This window comes from Ylistrum balloti, unplaced genomic scaffold (assembly GCF_031769215.1).
Source record: "Ylistrum balloti isolate Yb309-2 unplaced genomic scaffold, AGI_CSIRO_Ybal_v1 Utg371000, whole genome shotgun sequence".
Lineage (NCBI taxonomy): Eukaryota > Metazoa > Mollusca > Bivalvia > Pectinida > Pectinidae > Ylistrum > Ylistrum balloti.
This window is the reverse complement of record NW_026782558.1, coordinates 1740081-1757339: the sequence shown is the minus strand read 5'-3', so window position 1 is coordinate 1757339 and position 17259 is coordinate 1740081. Positions and strand designations below refer to the sequence as shown.

The 17259-nt window shown below is 35.9% G+C and overlaps 1 protein-coding gene across 2 annotated transcripts in view; it reads right to left on the bottom strand.

Moving 5' to 3' along the window:
* The window catches only part of LOC132559957 (glucose-6-phosphate 1-dehydrogenase X-like), a 50111-nt gene that overhangs the window by 11729 nt on the left and 21123 nt on the right, over positions 1-17259 (bottom strand). For both annotated transcript variants that reach the window (XM_060224593.1, XM_060224594.1), the window contains exons 4-11: positions 15264-15472; positions 14117-14278; positions 12122-12247; positions 11586-11679; positions 11016-11142; positions 10713-10802; positions 10304-10512; positions 9446-9615 (exon numbers count right to left, since the gene is read on the bottom strand). In XM_060224593.1, the coding sequence (XP_060080576.1) occupies positions 9446-9615; positions 10304-10512; positions 10713-10802; positions 11016-11142; positions 11586-11679; positions 12122-12247; positions 14117-14278; positions 15264-15472 (1187 nt within the window). The remainder of the gene's footprint in view (positions 1-9445; positions 9616-10303; positions 10513-10712; positions 10803-11015; positions 11143-11585; positions 11680-12121; positions 12248-14116; positions 14279-15263; positions 15473-17259) is intronic.

The following is a 17259-nucleotide window of genomic DNA, read 5'->3' as shown; positions in this document are numbered from 1 at the left end:
GACCTAAATTTCTGTTTTGATTATTACCTGGAAGATAGAAAATCATAATTTACAAGTTTGGCTGTACTTTTAACATTTGTTAGCCTTCAGCATTAAGTTCGCATTATCTCGGTTATTTTACGTGACTTACAAAAGTAGAACACACTACTCCTTAAGTAATCAGGAAAATTTATAGACAGAATCACAAATTCAGATGTGTATCTCAATATAGATAAACAGGCAAAGCATGCAAAAAGAGGGTACACAGCATGTGCAGACTTTGTGGGTAAATTTGTTAGATGAAGGTACAAACATGTGAGTGATAAACATGTTGTGAAGCACACTGCACAAACATGTGAGTACCAGCACACTGTACAAACGTGTGTACCAGCACACTGTACAAACATGCTGTGCAAACTTGTGAGTACCAGCACACTGTACAAACATGTGAGTACCAGTACACTGTATAAACATGTGAGTACCAGCACACTGTACAAACATGTGAGTACCAGCACACTGTACAAACATGTGAGTACCAGTACACTGTACAAACATGTGAGTATCAGTACACTGTACAAACATGTGAGTACCAGTACACTGTACAAACATGTGAGTACCAGCACACTGTACAAACATGTGAGTACCAGCACACTGTACAAACATGTGAGTACCAGCACACTGTACAAACATGTGAGTACCAGCACACTGTACAAACGTGTGTACCAGCACACTGTACAAACATGTGAGTACCAGACATTTCAGTGAGTACAGTACACTGTACAAACATGTAGTGAGTACCAGCACACTGTACAAACATGTGAGTACCAGCACACTGTACAAACATGTGAGTACACTGTACAAACATGTGAGTACCAGCACACTGTACAAACATGTGAGTATCAGTACACTGTACAAACACATGAGTACCAGCACACTGTACAAACATGTGAGTATCAGTACACTGTACAAACATGTGAGTACCAGTACACTGTACAAACATGTGAGTACCAGCACACTGTACAAACACATGAGTACCAGTACACTGTACAAACACGTGAGTACCAGCACACTGTACAAAAACGTTAGTACCAGTACACTGTACAGACATTTCAGTATCAGTACACTGTACAAACATGTGAGTACTGATACACTGTCCAAACATGTGAGTACTGATACACTGTACAAACATGTGAGTACTGATACACTGTACAAACATGTGAGTATCAGTACACAGTACAAACACGTGAGTACCAGTACACTGTACAGACATGTGAGTACCAGTACACTGTACAAACACATGAGTACCAGTACACTGTACAAACATGTGAGACAAACATGTGAGTACCAGCACACTGTACAAACATGTGAGTACCAGTACACTGTACAAACATGTGAGTGCCAGTACATTGTACAAACATGTGAGTACACTGTACAAGCATGCGAGTACAAGCATGCAAGTACCAGCACACTGTACAAACATGCGAGTACCAGCACACTGTACAAACATGTGAGTATCAGTACACTGTACAAACATGTGAGTATCAGTACACTGTACAAACATGTGAGTACCAGCACACTGTACAAATGTGTGAGTACCAATACACTGTACCGTATGGAACAGAACAGTTCATAGTACCATAGGGAACATAACAGTACATAGTACCACAGGGAACAGAACAGTACATAGTACCATAGGGAACAGAACAGTACATAGTACCATAGGGAACAGAACAATACATATTACTACAGGGAACAGTACATAGTACCATAGGGAACAGAACAGTACATAGTACCATAGGGAACAGAACAATACATAGTACTACAGGGAACAGAACAGTACATAGTACCATAGGGAACAGAACAGTCCACAGCACCATAGGGAAGACATAGTACATAGTACCATAGGGAACAGTACAGTACATAGTACCATAGGGAACAGAACAATACATAGTACTACAGGGAACAGAACAGTACATAGTACCATAGGGAAAAGAACAGTACATGGTACCATAGGGAACAGAACAGTACATAGTACCACAGGGAACATAACAATACATAGTACCATAGGGAACAGAACAGTACATAGTACCATAGGGAACAGAACAATACATAGTACCACAGGGAACAGAACTGTACATAGTATCAAAGTGAACAGAACAGTACATGGTACCATAGGGAACAGAACAGTACATAGTACCACAGGGAACATAACAATACATAGTACCATAGGGAACAGAACAATACACAGTACCATTGGGAACAGAACAATACATAGTACTATAGGGAACAGAACAGTACATAGTACCATAGGGAACAGTACAGTACATGGTACCACAGGGAACAGAACAGTCCACAGGAAAACAGGGAGCATAGCAATACATTATACAATATAAAGCAGTAAAGTGCATGATACCACAGGGAGTGGAACATTACATACACGCCCATCACATGCTGTTTAGTATCAATCCATGAATCAATGTAAAAATAAAACTATTCTGTATATGCCATGATGACAGCAGAATATTTATATGTTGTGAAAATTTTATCTCCATCTTTCTGCTTTTATTCTCTGTGATAACAAAACAAGTAATTTTTTTTTTAAATCTCAAAGAGACAAAAATAATTTACAGGTAAATGTACATCACTTATTGGAAAAGAAGAAAACATTACAAGGTAACTTAACTCAAAAATATAAACTATTGTAAATTTACCCCCTGAAGGGGATAGGTTTTTTATTTACAATTTTGGTACAGCAGTTTATTAGATCCTTCAATTCATGAAAAGTATTGAATCTTTCCATAAATGGGTACTGAAAAGAAGACTTTTGAAATTTCAGCAATTTTACCCTGTCCTCAGGCCCCTAGGGTGGGTGTGTGGGGTGTGGGGGGCTGGGTGCAGAAATCACAAATGTAAAATGTTTACAGATGAACGCCATGAGACTGTGTCTCAGGAGACCTAGTAAGTGTAGGGGGAGGTCTAATAAAGAATCTGGTCTAAGTAGTGATCAGTAGTTAAGTTACACAGATCTGACATGGCACATGGTCAGTAGTTAATACAGTGGGGTTTCAGACCAAAGTATAATGCTCTTCATTAAGGAATTTAATGGAAGTAAACCAAATCTCCAGCATTGTCCTGATTTCAGTTACAAATATACATTGAAAAATTCTAGCTATATCCCTTATTATAAAGTATTTTAATAGCTTTTGGCAAACCATGTTTAACATAACTTCTTAATGTTAACAAACCACAAAGCTAATTTTAATCTTAAAACAGTTGAAATGGGCAAACAAAAAGGTTAAGTAACCCTACCATTAAATAAGTTGTGCAAAGGAATTGTCTCCCCTTGTCCACCTTCCGAATTAGAAACAAATACGTGTATCTTCCCCTCAAAACAGAGAAGTGCCTCAAAAGTAATAATTATTGCAGGAAACAGTATTTAGTATGTAAGATGTACAGTTACTTTCAAGATGTGCAGCAAGTACTATAAGTTGACGAATATTGCCAAACAAATGTTAAGAAAAGAAAGAACCACCATTCTACACTATCCAGTCTGGTTTCTTAAGCTAAACACCACTGGTTGTGTACCAAGACAAACAACAACATCATATATCCTGTATTAAATTCATATTCCAGTGACACAAGTCATTTGATCACAGTCTTCATCACACAATATGAAACCGCTGTACTTGTAAATGTCACATACACAAATTAACATTTCAGTGTCCTTCAAAAAGTGTTGTACAATTTTATAAGATTTCTGTGTTAAATATGATTGTGGTTTTATCATTTATGGGCTGGATTTGACAACATACAAATGTTTTCAAAACTAACAAGACACCCTGGGGTCTAAACAGTCACATGACTGAAGCTACAGGCAGAAACAACTGAATGTGTAGCATAGAGAAGAGGAAATGAGAAATGCTTTTTGTACTGGGAGAGAGGAGTGTTACTCAAGTTGTCACCATTATTGTACAACATTTTGTACTGGGAGAGAGGAGTGTTACTCAAGTTGTCACCAGTATTGTATAACATTTTGTACTGGGAGAGAGGAGTGTTACTCAAGTTGTAATTAATTATTGTATAACATTTTGTACTGGGAGAGAGGAGAGTTACTCAAGTTGTCACCATTATTGTATAACATTTTGTACTGGGAGAGAGGAGTGTTACTCAAGTTGTCACCAGTATTGTATAACATTTTGTACTGGGAGAGAGGAGTGTTACTCAAGTTGTCACCAGTATTGTATAACATTTTGTACTGGGAGAGAGGAGTGTTACTCAAGTTGTCACCAGTATTGTATAACATTTTGTACTGGGAGAGAGGAGTGTTACTCAAGTTGTCACCATTATTGTATAACATTTTGTACTGGGGGAGAGGAGTGTTACACAAGTTGTACTCCATTATTGTATAACATTTTGTACTGGGAGAGAGGAGTGTTACTCAAGTTGTCACCATTATTGTATAACATTTTGTACTGGGAGAGAGGAGTGTTACTCAAGTTGTCACCAGTATTGAATAACATTTTGTACTGGGAGAGAGGAGTGTTACTCAAGTTGTCACCAGTATTGTATAACATTTTGTACTGGGAGAGAGGAGTGTTACTCAAGTTGTCACCAGTATTGTATAACATTTTGTACTGGGAGGGAGAAGTGTTACTCAAGTTGTCACCAGTATTGTATAACATTTTGTACTGGGAGAGAGGAGTGTTACTCAAGTTGTCACCAGTATTGTATAACATTTTGTACTGGAAGAGAGGAGTGTTACTCAAGTTGTCACCATTATTGTATAACTATTTGTACTGGGAGATAGGAGTGTTACTCAAATTGTCACCAGTATTGTATAACATTTTGTACTGGGAGAGAGGAGTGTTACTCAAGTTGTCACCAGTATTGTATAACATTTTGTACTGGGAGAGAGGAGTGTTACTCAAGTTGTCACCATTATTGTATAACATTTTGTACTGGGAGAGAGGAGTGTTACTCAAGTTGTCACCAGTATCGTATAACATTTTGTACTGGGAGGGAGAAGTGTTACTCAAGTTGTACTCCATTATTGTGTATTTTTGATTACATAATGGTGACCCATTAAACTATTGTAAACTTTACCCCCTCCCAAACGGGAAATGAAAGACCCTCCTGGGGGTCATGAAATTTACAATTTTCGATAAAGCCCCTCTAAACTTGTCCATCTATGAAGAGTGTTTGACTCTACCATATTTGGGTATTAAGAAGGTTTTTGAAGTTTCAGTCAATTTGCCCCCTTTTTTAGCCCAAATTATCAGCCCCTGGGGGTCAGCCATGGTTAATATGTGAATATCATTATACTCGCATTCTATAACAATAAATCCAACCAAGTTAAGTATTTCCAATACAATATATATACATAATGCTCAAAAATGTAATTTTCCTATAAACTTTATTCCCTGCCCACAGGAAAATATGAGACTCTGTGGTAATGAAACTTACAATTTTGGTAAAAACAGCTTATAAGACCCTTCAATTTTTAAAATTAAAACATTTGGCCCTGCCCTCAGGCCCCTAGGGGTGGGTGTGTAGGGTGTTAGGGGCTGGAGGCAGAAGAAATCACAAATGTAAAATCTTTACAGATGCACACAATGAAACTTTGTCTCAGGAGACCAAATGAGTGAAGGAGGACAGTGGGATTACAGAAATGTGATATACCTGGTGGTCAGTAGTTAACCCTGTAGGGTTACAGAGATCTGATATACCTGGTGGTCAGTAGTTAACCCTGTAGGGTAACAGAGATCTGATATACTTGGTGGTCAGTAGTTAACCCTGTAGGGTTACAGAGATCTGATATACCTGGTGGTCAGTAGTTAACCCTGTAGGGTTACAGAGATCTGATATACCTGGTGGTCAGTAGTTAACCCTGTAGGGTTACAGAGATCTGATATACCTGGTGGTCAGTAGTTAACCCTGTAGGGTAACAGAGATCTGATATACTTGGTGGTCAGTAGTTAACCCTGTAGGGTTACAGTGATATGTAAGAGAGGTAATGGTCTTGTATCAACCTTTGTGTAAGACAAGTAAATCTAAACCATCGGACAGTAATATCTACACTTCCTGTCAGGGTAAGACTCTTGGTGGAGTAAGACAGCCTCGGAAAAGCCTTGGGTTAGACATGAATCTCCACCTCCGTTAAAAATTTCTGTGTCCTACCCTCAAGCTAGTGAAAGATCCTCTTTATCTCCCACAGGTAAAAAGCATGGATTTACCAGTCCATTGTAAGAGAATACAAAGATCTGACCTACGTACAAGGTTGCATCCAACATCCAAAGGTCACATATGACCAAAAGCTATGCTGAAGATTGATACACAAGCAGTAGAATAGGTTCCAATCAATAACAGTGACAGATCAGCCCAACTATTTCATCAGAGTTGTTATCCAAAAGATGTTCACATAATTCAGCAGTATATTGATAATGCTTAGGAGACACCAGATAACTGGATTATCTGTGTTTGTCTGCAGCCTAAAGCATGAATTACAATTGATTATATCATCTGTGTCAGTGGAGAGATCACACTAAGGAGTTCAGTTATTATGGCCCACAGCTTGTCACCACAGACACTTTACTAATCAGCCAAGACATGTCATTATAGGGACCACAATTAGTCTGTCGACATCAATATCACTGTGTGGTATGCACACATACACAGACAACATCCATATTACAGTGTGGTATGCACACATACACAGACAACATCAATATCACTGTGTGGTATGCACACATACACAGACAACATCCATATTACTCTCTGGTGTGCCCAAGTGAGGCTGTCCGATAGTCATGATTTACCAAGTGTTATTGCTGCAGTGTTCATCAAGCCCAGAATTTAGGGATTGTAAAATGGTTGGCTAGTCTGGGGCTAGTTATTCCTGATGGTCAGAATTTAGGGGTTGTAAAATGATTGGCTAGTCTGGGGCTAGTTATTCCTGATGGTCAGAATTTAGGGATTGTAAAATGGTTGGCTAGCCTGGGGCTAGTTATTCCTGATGGTCAGAATTTAGGGATTGTAAAATGGTTGGCTAGTCTGGGGCTAGTTATTCCTGATGGTCAGAATTTAGAGGTTGTAAAATGATTGGCTAGTCTGGGGTCAGTTATTCCTGATGGTCAGGAACAACTTATCCAGCCAGGTTTTCAAGAAGTATATTCTGACTTCTTTGGTGTTTAATATCAACAAATAAAACAGATATGGAGAAGAGTAACTCCTGAAGTCAGGTTTACAATATGTATATTCTTCCTCTGTCTGTTGTACAGTTAGCTGACATGTTACCTCTTTTCACCTAACGATTGAATCAAGCTTGTATATAAATAAAAGTTATCAAATAGATTTACTTTATGTGTCATTATGATTTTCTTTCAATCACTTAAAAGAAAGGAAAATATTTATGTAGTATGCTCTCCCGTATCCTTTCTACAAACTGTTCATTCATTCTATTTCTTCATAATGCAATATATATTACACCAGCTGAAATAAAGAAAACTTCTACAATCTTCACAAAAATTTAGTTACAATTCTACACCAGGAGCCATTCAGGAGTCTGGAACTGTAACAGTGTGTGATCTCTATACATTGAGTTCTAGAGTGGTCATCAATCAACACAGAATAACACAAATTCAATTATTGTCCAGTAATGATGTTCCATGTCTACATGCTCAGTGGACATGGAAACTTGTGAATGTGTAGCCAAGTGTTGAAAAAATCTCTTAACTAACCTTCGCATGGATTTCCCCGACATTGATTTTACCCATCTCTGTTGCCTAATTGGGTTGATGGGCTGCTTCAAACACATCAACCATAATCTTCACACAGTTCTAAGATCAATGTTTGTTTTATAATATGTCATTTTCTCTTAAATCTATGACTAATGGTATTTGTTTAAAGCTACATGTTCCTCTTTCAAGTACACCAATCCTTCAAATATTTACGAATAAATTAGACCAATCAGCTAATTAAAGCTAAAATGCTTAATTTGTTAGAATAATGTTAAGTGCAAGAATTATCAATTAGTGAATTTAATAATACAAAAACGAATGACTTCGGTGACAAAAAGCTGAACCAGCGTGTTAAGCATTATAAAAAAAACTGGTTTTAAGATTAAATATAGCTTTACTTAGATTTCATTTCGTTAAGGAAGAATTTGTTACATTTGGTGCAACCTTGTGAGGTATCAATCATGAATCAAGTCTGAAGTCACATGATGTACAATATTGTGTAAATCTCAAACAAAAATTAATTAAATATTGGTACATAGTGGCAGAAATCTGAAAAAAAGGCAGATTTTGGAAAAAAAAAGGTGTATTGTTGTCAAACTGAACTCTTTAGTAAGCTTTCCATTCTAGACCATTGGATTATGGTCAATTACAGACAACAAATATTTCATTTTGTATGTAGAGGAGTTACTGGGTGATGTCAGCATACAAAACAAGAAGCATCACCCAGCATGGCTGTATTTTCACAGTAGAAACATCCAATTATGCAATTTTTTCAGAATCTTCCACTTTAGCTTCAACAAATATTAAGAAAACAATTCTACAACTTCTTAATGAACTCCTCATAGAAACAATTCCAATAAATACAGTTTTTTTTCTGTAGAATATTGAATTTTCTTTTATTTGAAGACAGCATAATTAAATTTAATTTCCTTGATGAATTATCTACAAGATCTAGCAAAAAAATGATATCTTTTATGTAATACAGAAAGACAAGTGGGTCTAGCGAAAGTAATATCATCTACTCTGAAAACAGCAAATCTAGCGTAATTCACTTCATCTTTCTGAAGGTCAAAGTGTCTAGCATAAGTAATAACATTGTATTCTATTGAGGGCAATCTAGCGTAATTCATTCCATCTTTCTGAAGGTCAAAGAGTCTAGCATAAGTAATAACATCGTATTCTATTGAGGACAATCTAGTTTAATTCATTCCATCTTTCTGAAGGTCAAAGTGTCTAGCATAAGTACTAACACCTGGCATACAGATGGCAACATCAACGACTAGAGTCTAACTTTAAAGAAACAATGGGTGTCTGTTTTTTTGACATCAGAAGGTCTACAGCTGTGTTTCTTATGATTTTTTGTTGGATATAATAAGCGATGAACAAAACTCTCTGATGATGTAAATACACTGCCTCCAATCTTACAGACCACTTGATTGACAAGATGTTTTCTACTTTAAATCTAACTGTGAAAGTCAAAACCTTTAGTTTAGTAAATGAGACTAAGAAATGATACACAGAAAACACCTATAGAAAATATGAACTCATGTTTATATTTAGAATCAAATCGGAGAAATACTAATTATTAGAAATTGAATCAATTAAACTCCACAAACTGAGGTTTATAGAAAGGAAAAATGAAGGATATTTGATTAAGATAACCCTAGTATGGAATTCAGGAGTGTAATTTCACTTTTAGTAGTACTACAAAAATACACACAGTTACTGACCTGCCATACACGTAATCTGTTGGTTTTGGTTTCTCCTTCTCTATCTTGTGGAGTAGAGGAGTGAATATTCTCCAGGCTTCGAAGAGTTCGTCAGACCTGACAAAGTGGATCTGTGACCCGCAGAAGACGTCCAGTATCAGACGTTCATAAGCGTCTGGCAACTTCAAGTTCTAAAGACACAAAGTCATAAGATTATCATATAAAGGTTTGTGGGTGGTTTGAAAATTTCTTAATTAAAAATTCTTCATTTGCTTAAGAAAAACAAATTCTAAATCATTCAAGAAATGATAATTAGAACAACAGCCTTCTAAAAGTCAGAATTCTATCAACAAACCTGACATCACATTGTGATAACTGTAATGGAATTTGATAAAATTGCCGAGATATTTGCAAAGTAAAACTGGAGCTATTCCAGTAAAACATCTAATTGACCCCAGGACTCTATTGGAGCTATTCCAGTAAAACATCTAATTGACCCCAGGACTCTATTGGAGCTATTCCAGTAAAACATCTAATTGACCCCAGGACTCTATTGGAGCTATTCCAGTAAAACATCTAATTGACCCCAGGACTCTATTGGAGCTATTCCAGTAAAACATCTAATTGACCCCAGGACTCTAAAATTAATTCTATCTTGTCTTTATTTTCTTCTCTATCACTTCCAAGCAAATCATCAATTAAGTCTATAAGTGGTTCCCCTATACAAAATCTGTTATCTCTGGGAGGGATACATTTTCAATGTATTAGTCCCAGGTATTTCAGTTGCTTTGACGATTCTATATCACCAACAAAGTTAAAGGATGATACCAGAAAACTATCTTTCTATCTAAACTATTCAGTAAGGATCGGGACTCTTACTTGGTAACGATGATTGTAAGATAAATCTAGTTCCGTTTCTTCACTCTTAAAACTCATGCCTGGTGATTTGGTCATCATTTTTAAATAAACAGCCTCGTTTGGCTGTACTCGAATCACCAGCTCGTTCCGCTTGACATCCCCGGGAGGGAAAATGTCACCTGGTATGTCACGGAACTGAATCCGTACTTCTGCTTTCCGTTCATTCAATGCTACAACACATGAGTTTCATTTTAGCACACAACATATAAAAAAAATCTGATATGTATAAAACATTTAATATATTTTTTCTTTCTTTACATATTAGATTTCCTTTTATATACATTTGTAGTAAACCTTTGACAAATATGGATTGGCCGAACTTCTTTTATTTCACAGATCACAACTAGAGTGAAGTTGGTAATCCTCTTACCCTTTCCACACCTCAGGAAGAATGGTACACCCTCCCACCGTTCATTCTTCACAAATAGGGCAGCTGTGGCAAATGTGGGTGTGGTGGAACCTTCAAAGATAAACAAGTTATTACAGACCAATTAGGTGGGACCTTCAGAGATAAACAAGTTATTACAGACCAATTAGGTGGGACCTTCAGAGATAAACAAGTTATTACAGACCAATTAGGTGGGACCTTCAGAGATAAACAAGTTATTACAGACCAATTAGGTGGGACCTTCAGAGAAAACAAGTTATTTCAGACTAATAAGAGGGTGTGTACCTTTTGGAACAGTTGGATCCTGTAAATATCCAATTTTCTCATCACCTGTGCCTTCTGGGTTACCTACATATTGGCCTAGGACAATATGTTCCATTTCAACAGGTAATATACTCTTCAGGACCTTTACCTGAAAAACAATGCAATTCAATTCAAATAATTTAGTGGTCAGTGAGATAGCCACCAACTATTACAAGATGGGCCCGTCTGAAAGTGACCCTAGCTAATCATAGGACAATACCAAACAGAATTGTAAAAACCTGAAAGGGGGAAGAGCCAACAATGGCCCATTCTATAAGTAGGGTCGTTAGGTAGTTTAAATGCTGGAAAATACATAACAACAGGTCTGCAACGAGTCGCTTAATATCAATAACACATCAAAGTAGGAGTGTGCTAACCAGGGTCAAAGGTTACTGTAAGTAGGTGGTATACCATAATTTCTTTCTTACCAATTTCGCCAGATACAACAAGAAAGGGCAAAATTATGTTTTCTATCCCTTATAGTAACCTCCAAGTGGTACCCTTATCATGTGACGTTACATTGTCCATTAGCGTTAGTACACACATAATTACCTTCTCATTTCTGATGTCCTCTGCTCCTGTTGTTGGAGGTTTCTCCATGGCTACCAGGGTTAAAATCTGCAATAGGTGATTCTGCATAACATCCCTGTAAATACAATACTCAAACTTTCACCCTCACATCAAATTTAGTATCTAAATGTTCTGAAACGATGTTAAATATGATGACCTCTAAATCATATGACCTTGAACCTTACCTTGGCTGATATTATCATCTAGCTTCATGTCAATTATTATTACCACCTAGCGTACACCACTAAAGTGATCAAGAAAGATTGAGGTCATCGAAAGCTTTCAGTAAGCTGGACATTATATGTGCTAATTGTTAAATCTGTCCTTTATTTTACTATACCAGTCTCTTACCTCTCAATTGTTCAAATAGAGAGGATGGGTTGCTCACAGCATTGTTCTTATAGAGAAAGGTTAATATGTAGGCTACAGTGAAAATGTTTGAGATGACAATGTAGGCCAATCTTAGTCCTGGACTAGTTCATTTGCAACAAATATATTTCATTCATCAATATGATTACCTGATGATTCCAAACTCATCAAAGTAGCCGCCTCGTCCCTGAGTTCCAAACGGCTCCTTAAAGCTGATGACAACTGAGGCGATGTTGTCCCTGTTCCAGATAGGACTAAACATTTTGTTGGCAAATCTGCTCAACAGAAACAACATTTGTAACTACTCAGAAATTAAAACAAGAAATTTGTGAATTAATACATCAAATGGGGAAAAGATCTTTCAATCAATAAATTCAGCAACAAGAGTAAGGACAAGCCGGCAAGATTTCCTACCTCAAACTAGTGATCAATACGTATATTTCACGAACAAGCAGCATCACACATTTTATATTCAGATACAAAAATGTAGTTAACCGAGCAGTACATTACTTCTTCTATGTAATGGAATAAGACATTACATGGTGTTAGGCCAAAGTGACCAGTAAATATCACAGAGAAATCCACTTCTTCTGTGTAATGGAATAAGACATTACATGGTGTTAGGCCAAAGTGACCAGTAAATATCACAGAGAAATCCACTTCTTCTGTGTATGACAGATTTTACTTACCAAAAGTTGTACCCAAAACTGATCAAATTTGAACACATTGTACCTATCATTAATATTACAAGTACGTTTTTTTTTATGAAGTGGTAATACCATGAAAACTATGTCTTACTGTTAATATGTAATGTAGATTCCAGTAAAGATTCCTACAGAAATCATTAATAAAAGTCCCAGTAAAGATTACTTCAGAAATCATTAATAAAAGTCCCAGTAAAGATTCCTACAGAAATCATTAATGAAAGTCCCAGTAAAGATTCTTACAGAAATCATTAATGAAAGTCCCAGTAAAGATTCCTTCAGAAATCATTAATGAAAGTCCCAGTAAAGATTCTTACAGAAATCATTAATGAAAGTCCCAGTTAAGATTCCTACAGAAATCATTACTAAAAGTCCCAGTAAAGATTCTTACAGAAATCATTAATGAAAGTCCCAGTAAAGATTCCTTCAGAAAGAATTAATGAAAGTCCCAGTAAAGATTCCTCTAGAAATCATTAATGAAAGTCCCAGTAAAGATTCCTACAGAAATCATTAATGAAAGTCCCAGTAAAGATTCCTACAGAAATCATTAATAAAAGTCCCAGTAAAGATTCCTACAGAAATCATTAATAAAAGTCCCAGTAAAGATTCTTACAGAAATCATTAATAAAAGTCCCAGTAAAGATTCCTTCAGAAATCATTAATAAAAGTCCCAGTAAAGATTCTTACAGAAATCATTAATGAAAGTCCCAGTAAAGATTCTTACAGAAATCATTAATAAAAGTCCCAGTAAAGATTCCTTCAGAAATCATTAATAAAAGTCCCAGTAAAGATTCCTACAAAATCATTAATAAAAGTCCCAGTAAAGATTCTTACAGAAATCATTAATGAAAGTCCCAGTAAAGATTCCTACAGAAATCATTAATAAAAGTCCCAGTAAAGATTCCTACAAAATCATTAATAAAAGTCCCAGTAAAGATTCCTACAGAAATCATTAATAAAAGTCCCAGTAAAGATTCTTACGGAAATCATTAATGAAAGTCCCAGTAAAGATTCCTACAGAAATCATTAATGAATGTCCCAGTAAAGATTCCTACAGAAATCATTAATGAAAGTCCCAGTAAAGATTCTTACAGAAATCATTAATGAAAGTCCCAGTAAAGATTCCTACAGAAATCATTAATGAAAGTCCCAGTAAAGATTCTTACAGAAATCATTAATAAAAGTCCCAGTAAAGATTCCTACAAAATCATTAATAGAAGTCCCAGTAAAGATTCTTACAGAAATCATTAATAAAAGTCCCAGCAAAGATTCTTACGGAAATCATTAATGAAAGTCCCAGTAAAGATTCCTACAGAAATCATTAATGAATGTAACTGACATAGTGTCAATTTGAAGTTTCTGGTTACTAAACATAACACAAATTTATCTTCTGCACAATTCCAGAACATTTCCGTGTGCAGATTAGGGCATACCATTTACCTTAGCACCATCAGGTTTTGCACCATCTCTTTGCCCAAATAATGATCAATTCTGTACATCTCCTCCTCCTTGAATAAAGCACTGAGGTGTTCGGACAGATTGTTCGAGCTCTCAAGATCTTTGCCAAATGGTTTTTCTATCACCACACGAGTCCAGCACCCTCTACAAACAGAAATAGCATTCACATCTTCCTCTTATTCCTTTCTCCATCTAATGACATATCAACTGTTTTCACGAAGTATTAATAATTCAAAATAATTTTCGGCACATGAAAAAGATACACAATATGCATACATTACTGACTAATTGGAAGACCTGGTCTTATTCTTCTTGTACTTTTTCAGAAGTCTCCATCTCCATTTAATGTCTTTGTTTTGTTTATACTTTCCCTAGTTCTATTGAATTTGAATTATGATTAAGTTGACATGTTGGTATTTTTCTGGTTGTTTTCAGTAAAATTGTTAAACTTTGAATTTTCTTTGCACTGAGTTTGCGATATTCTTAATCAACGAATTCATATGTACAGGGAAAGATAAGCAGTTCAACATTATCATTAGATTTGCAACTGCTATAAACTGCATAAAAAAAACAAAAAATTTAATGACTCTACCGTACTATACTGGAAAACATATCCAGCATCAAAGCTGGTCTGTTATTACCTGAACAAGTACAACATATAAAAAAATCGCGAGAAACCTTATACATAATTACAGGACCAGCATCATTGCTATGTATGTTTGTAGGAGAAAGTCATTCTAATTATTGTACTAAATGTATTAGTGTTATTTTTTGTTGTTGTGATTTCCTATTAATCAGCTGATTACATGTAACATATCACTATACTAGGCTTCATCAATCTTTAGAAGAATTTTTTTTTCGTTAATCTGTGATGAGCAAGTCAATAATGGTCTTTTAATACAAAACAAATATATACACCTTAACCTAAATGATTTACATTAATCCCTTGAGAGGTGGTCAGTATCCTACATTTCAACACATAAGCCTTCCATACAGATCAGAAATCAGACAGTCGATACCCTGGTAGTAATGTCATTCCATCACATTAACTACACCGATATCCAATATTCTAGATTAACGGAGCACATCAGCATGTATCAAATATCCTAATATAATGATTCAAACTTACTCTTTTGCCATACAAATGGCCTTAATATTGCGTGTGACAGATTCGTAAACAGACGGAGGTAGAGCGAGATAAAAGATACGGTTGGCATTGTTCTTCTGGTCCAAGGCTTTGTTCAGGAGGGAGAAACTTGCTGCCTTCTCATAATCTCCAGCAATGTATTCATTGACTTTGAAAAATGCTGCTAGTTTGTCTTTTTCACTGTCTTGAACCTGCAATTTATAGTTTGAATGATGATGAATAACATGACTATGACAAATACATTCAAGTGAATATTAAGAATGTACCCTTACATTTTCAAATCGTACCATATTTATCTAACCATATTTTCATGTTTGTTAATTAGCCCACCCATATAAAGCAAGCTACCGTTTGTTTGTTTGTTGGGCTGTTTGTTTCGGAAAAGCAAGGGTAATATTGAGGTGGAGGTCCCCTTGTAGTAGCTGGTGGCTATCTCACTGAACAAGATATGGGAGGCCCACTGCATGCCATCCAAAGCAATAAAAAAAGTGTTTTGCTCCAGGAGACAACTATAACACCATAAACTGGTCTGTTTTTCGGCTTACTGATAAACATGAACTGCCACAAATAGGGAGCGTTGAACTGTACACCTTGGATCTTCACCTGAGGTGATGTAGGTCAATGCTCTAATTGACTGAGATATCACAGCTCCTGGGTATTATTGTTTAGTAAAAATACAAACCACTACTTTATCACTTTCCTGTAATAAGCCCACCCCCTGACTTTTGATTATGAAACGTGTTCGCCCCTTGACTTGTTGCCCTGTAATAAGCCCATCCTCTGACTCTTGATTATGAGATGTGTTAGCTCCCTTGGTTTGTTGCCCTGTAATTAGTCAATCCTTTGCCATCTCTAACTTTGAGAGAGAATTAATTTGTTGGCTCCCTGGGCTTGTTGTCCAGTAATAAGCCCATCTCTAACTTTGAGTGAGAAGAAATATGTTAACCCCTAGGCTTATTGCTAGTTAAATACAGTATCTTTGTAACATTGCAAATTTGCCTCCCTTTGAAAATAGTAAAATGCACTGAATAACACTGACATACTATTAATACATATCTAATACACCATTACTAAAATGGAGGCTGAAATCACATTCCAACAATATTCTCTACTCCCCTATTTTTAAATTACAGTTGTCCAGATTCCCACTGTAAGTGACTTTTAAAGCATATTACTACAGCAAAGTGTGAATGATGATTTGATAATAATATTTGGCAAAGTTATTTTCTACCAGCTCTGTGTAATCAAACATTAAAACGATCAATCTGCGATTCCTGGGTGGCACTGTAATGTCTACAAATCCACAGCCCTCTCATCACCATACACTCTTTTGTACTATATTGTAAACAATTTTCCAGTGACTTATTCTAACAAACAAGCTCATAACGTCAACGTATTTAATTTGAAGACGAACATTTAGAGAAGTTTTTCATTGAAATATATTCTTTAGCATGAAGTTAGTTGTCTAATATTAAAGGCGGTGTAACTGACTGTTACTGTAAAACACCTTCTGATCTTCGTCATACCTTATATCTACCACAGCGACTGCTGATTATACATACCATTATCAGCATTTCACCAACAATAGAATTGTTTAACATTATTTTGGCATATCAGAAATGTTCTTCATCAAAGCTTTATACAAACATGGCTACTGTCTGGATTTCCAACTTAAAATCAAACAAGGAGCACTTTCATCATGCCAACAATTAAATCCAGGATTTACTTTTAAATTTATTTCCCAGTAATTCAAAATGTCCATACCATCCAGCTAGTACTTTAAAAAGATAACATACTTAATTAAATGCACCATGATTTTTAAAATCTTATTAGTTAAAATCAAGAAAGGGTCTATAAAACATACCTCCTCTGTTTTGTTTTTTTAATTTTTTTTTCAATTTTTTGAAATATATTGAACATTTGACATTGAAAATTCCTCTCCCTAAATAGTGATATAATCCTTAAACTGTCATATAAA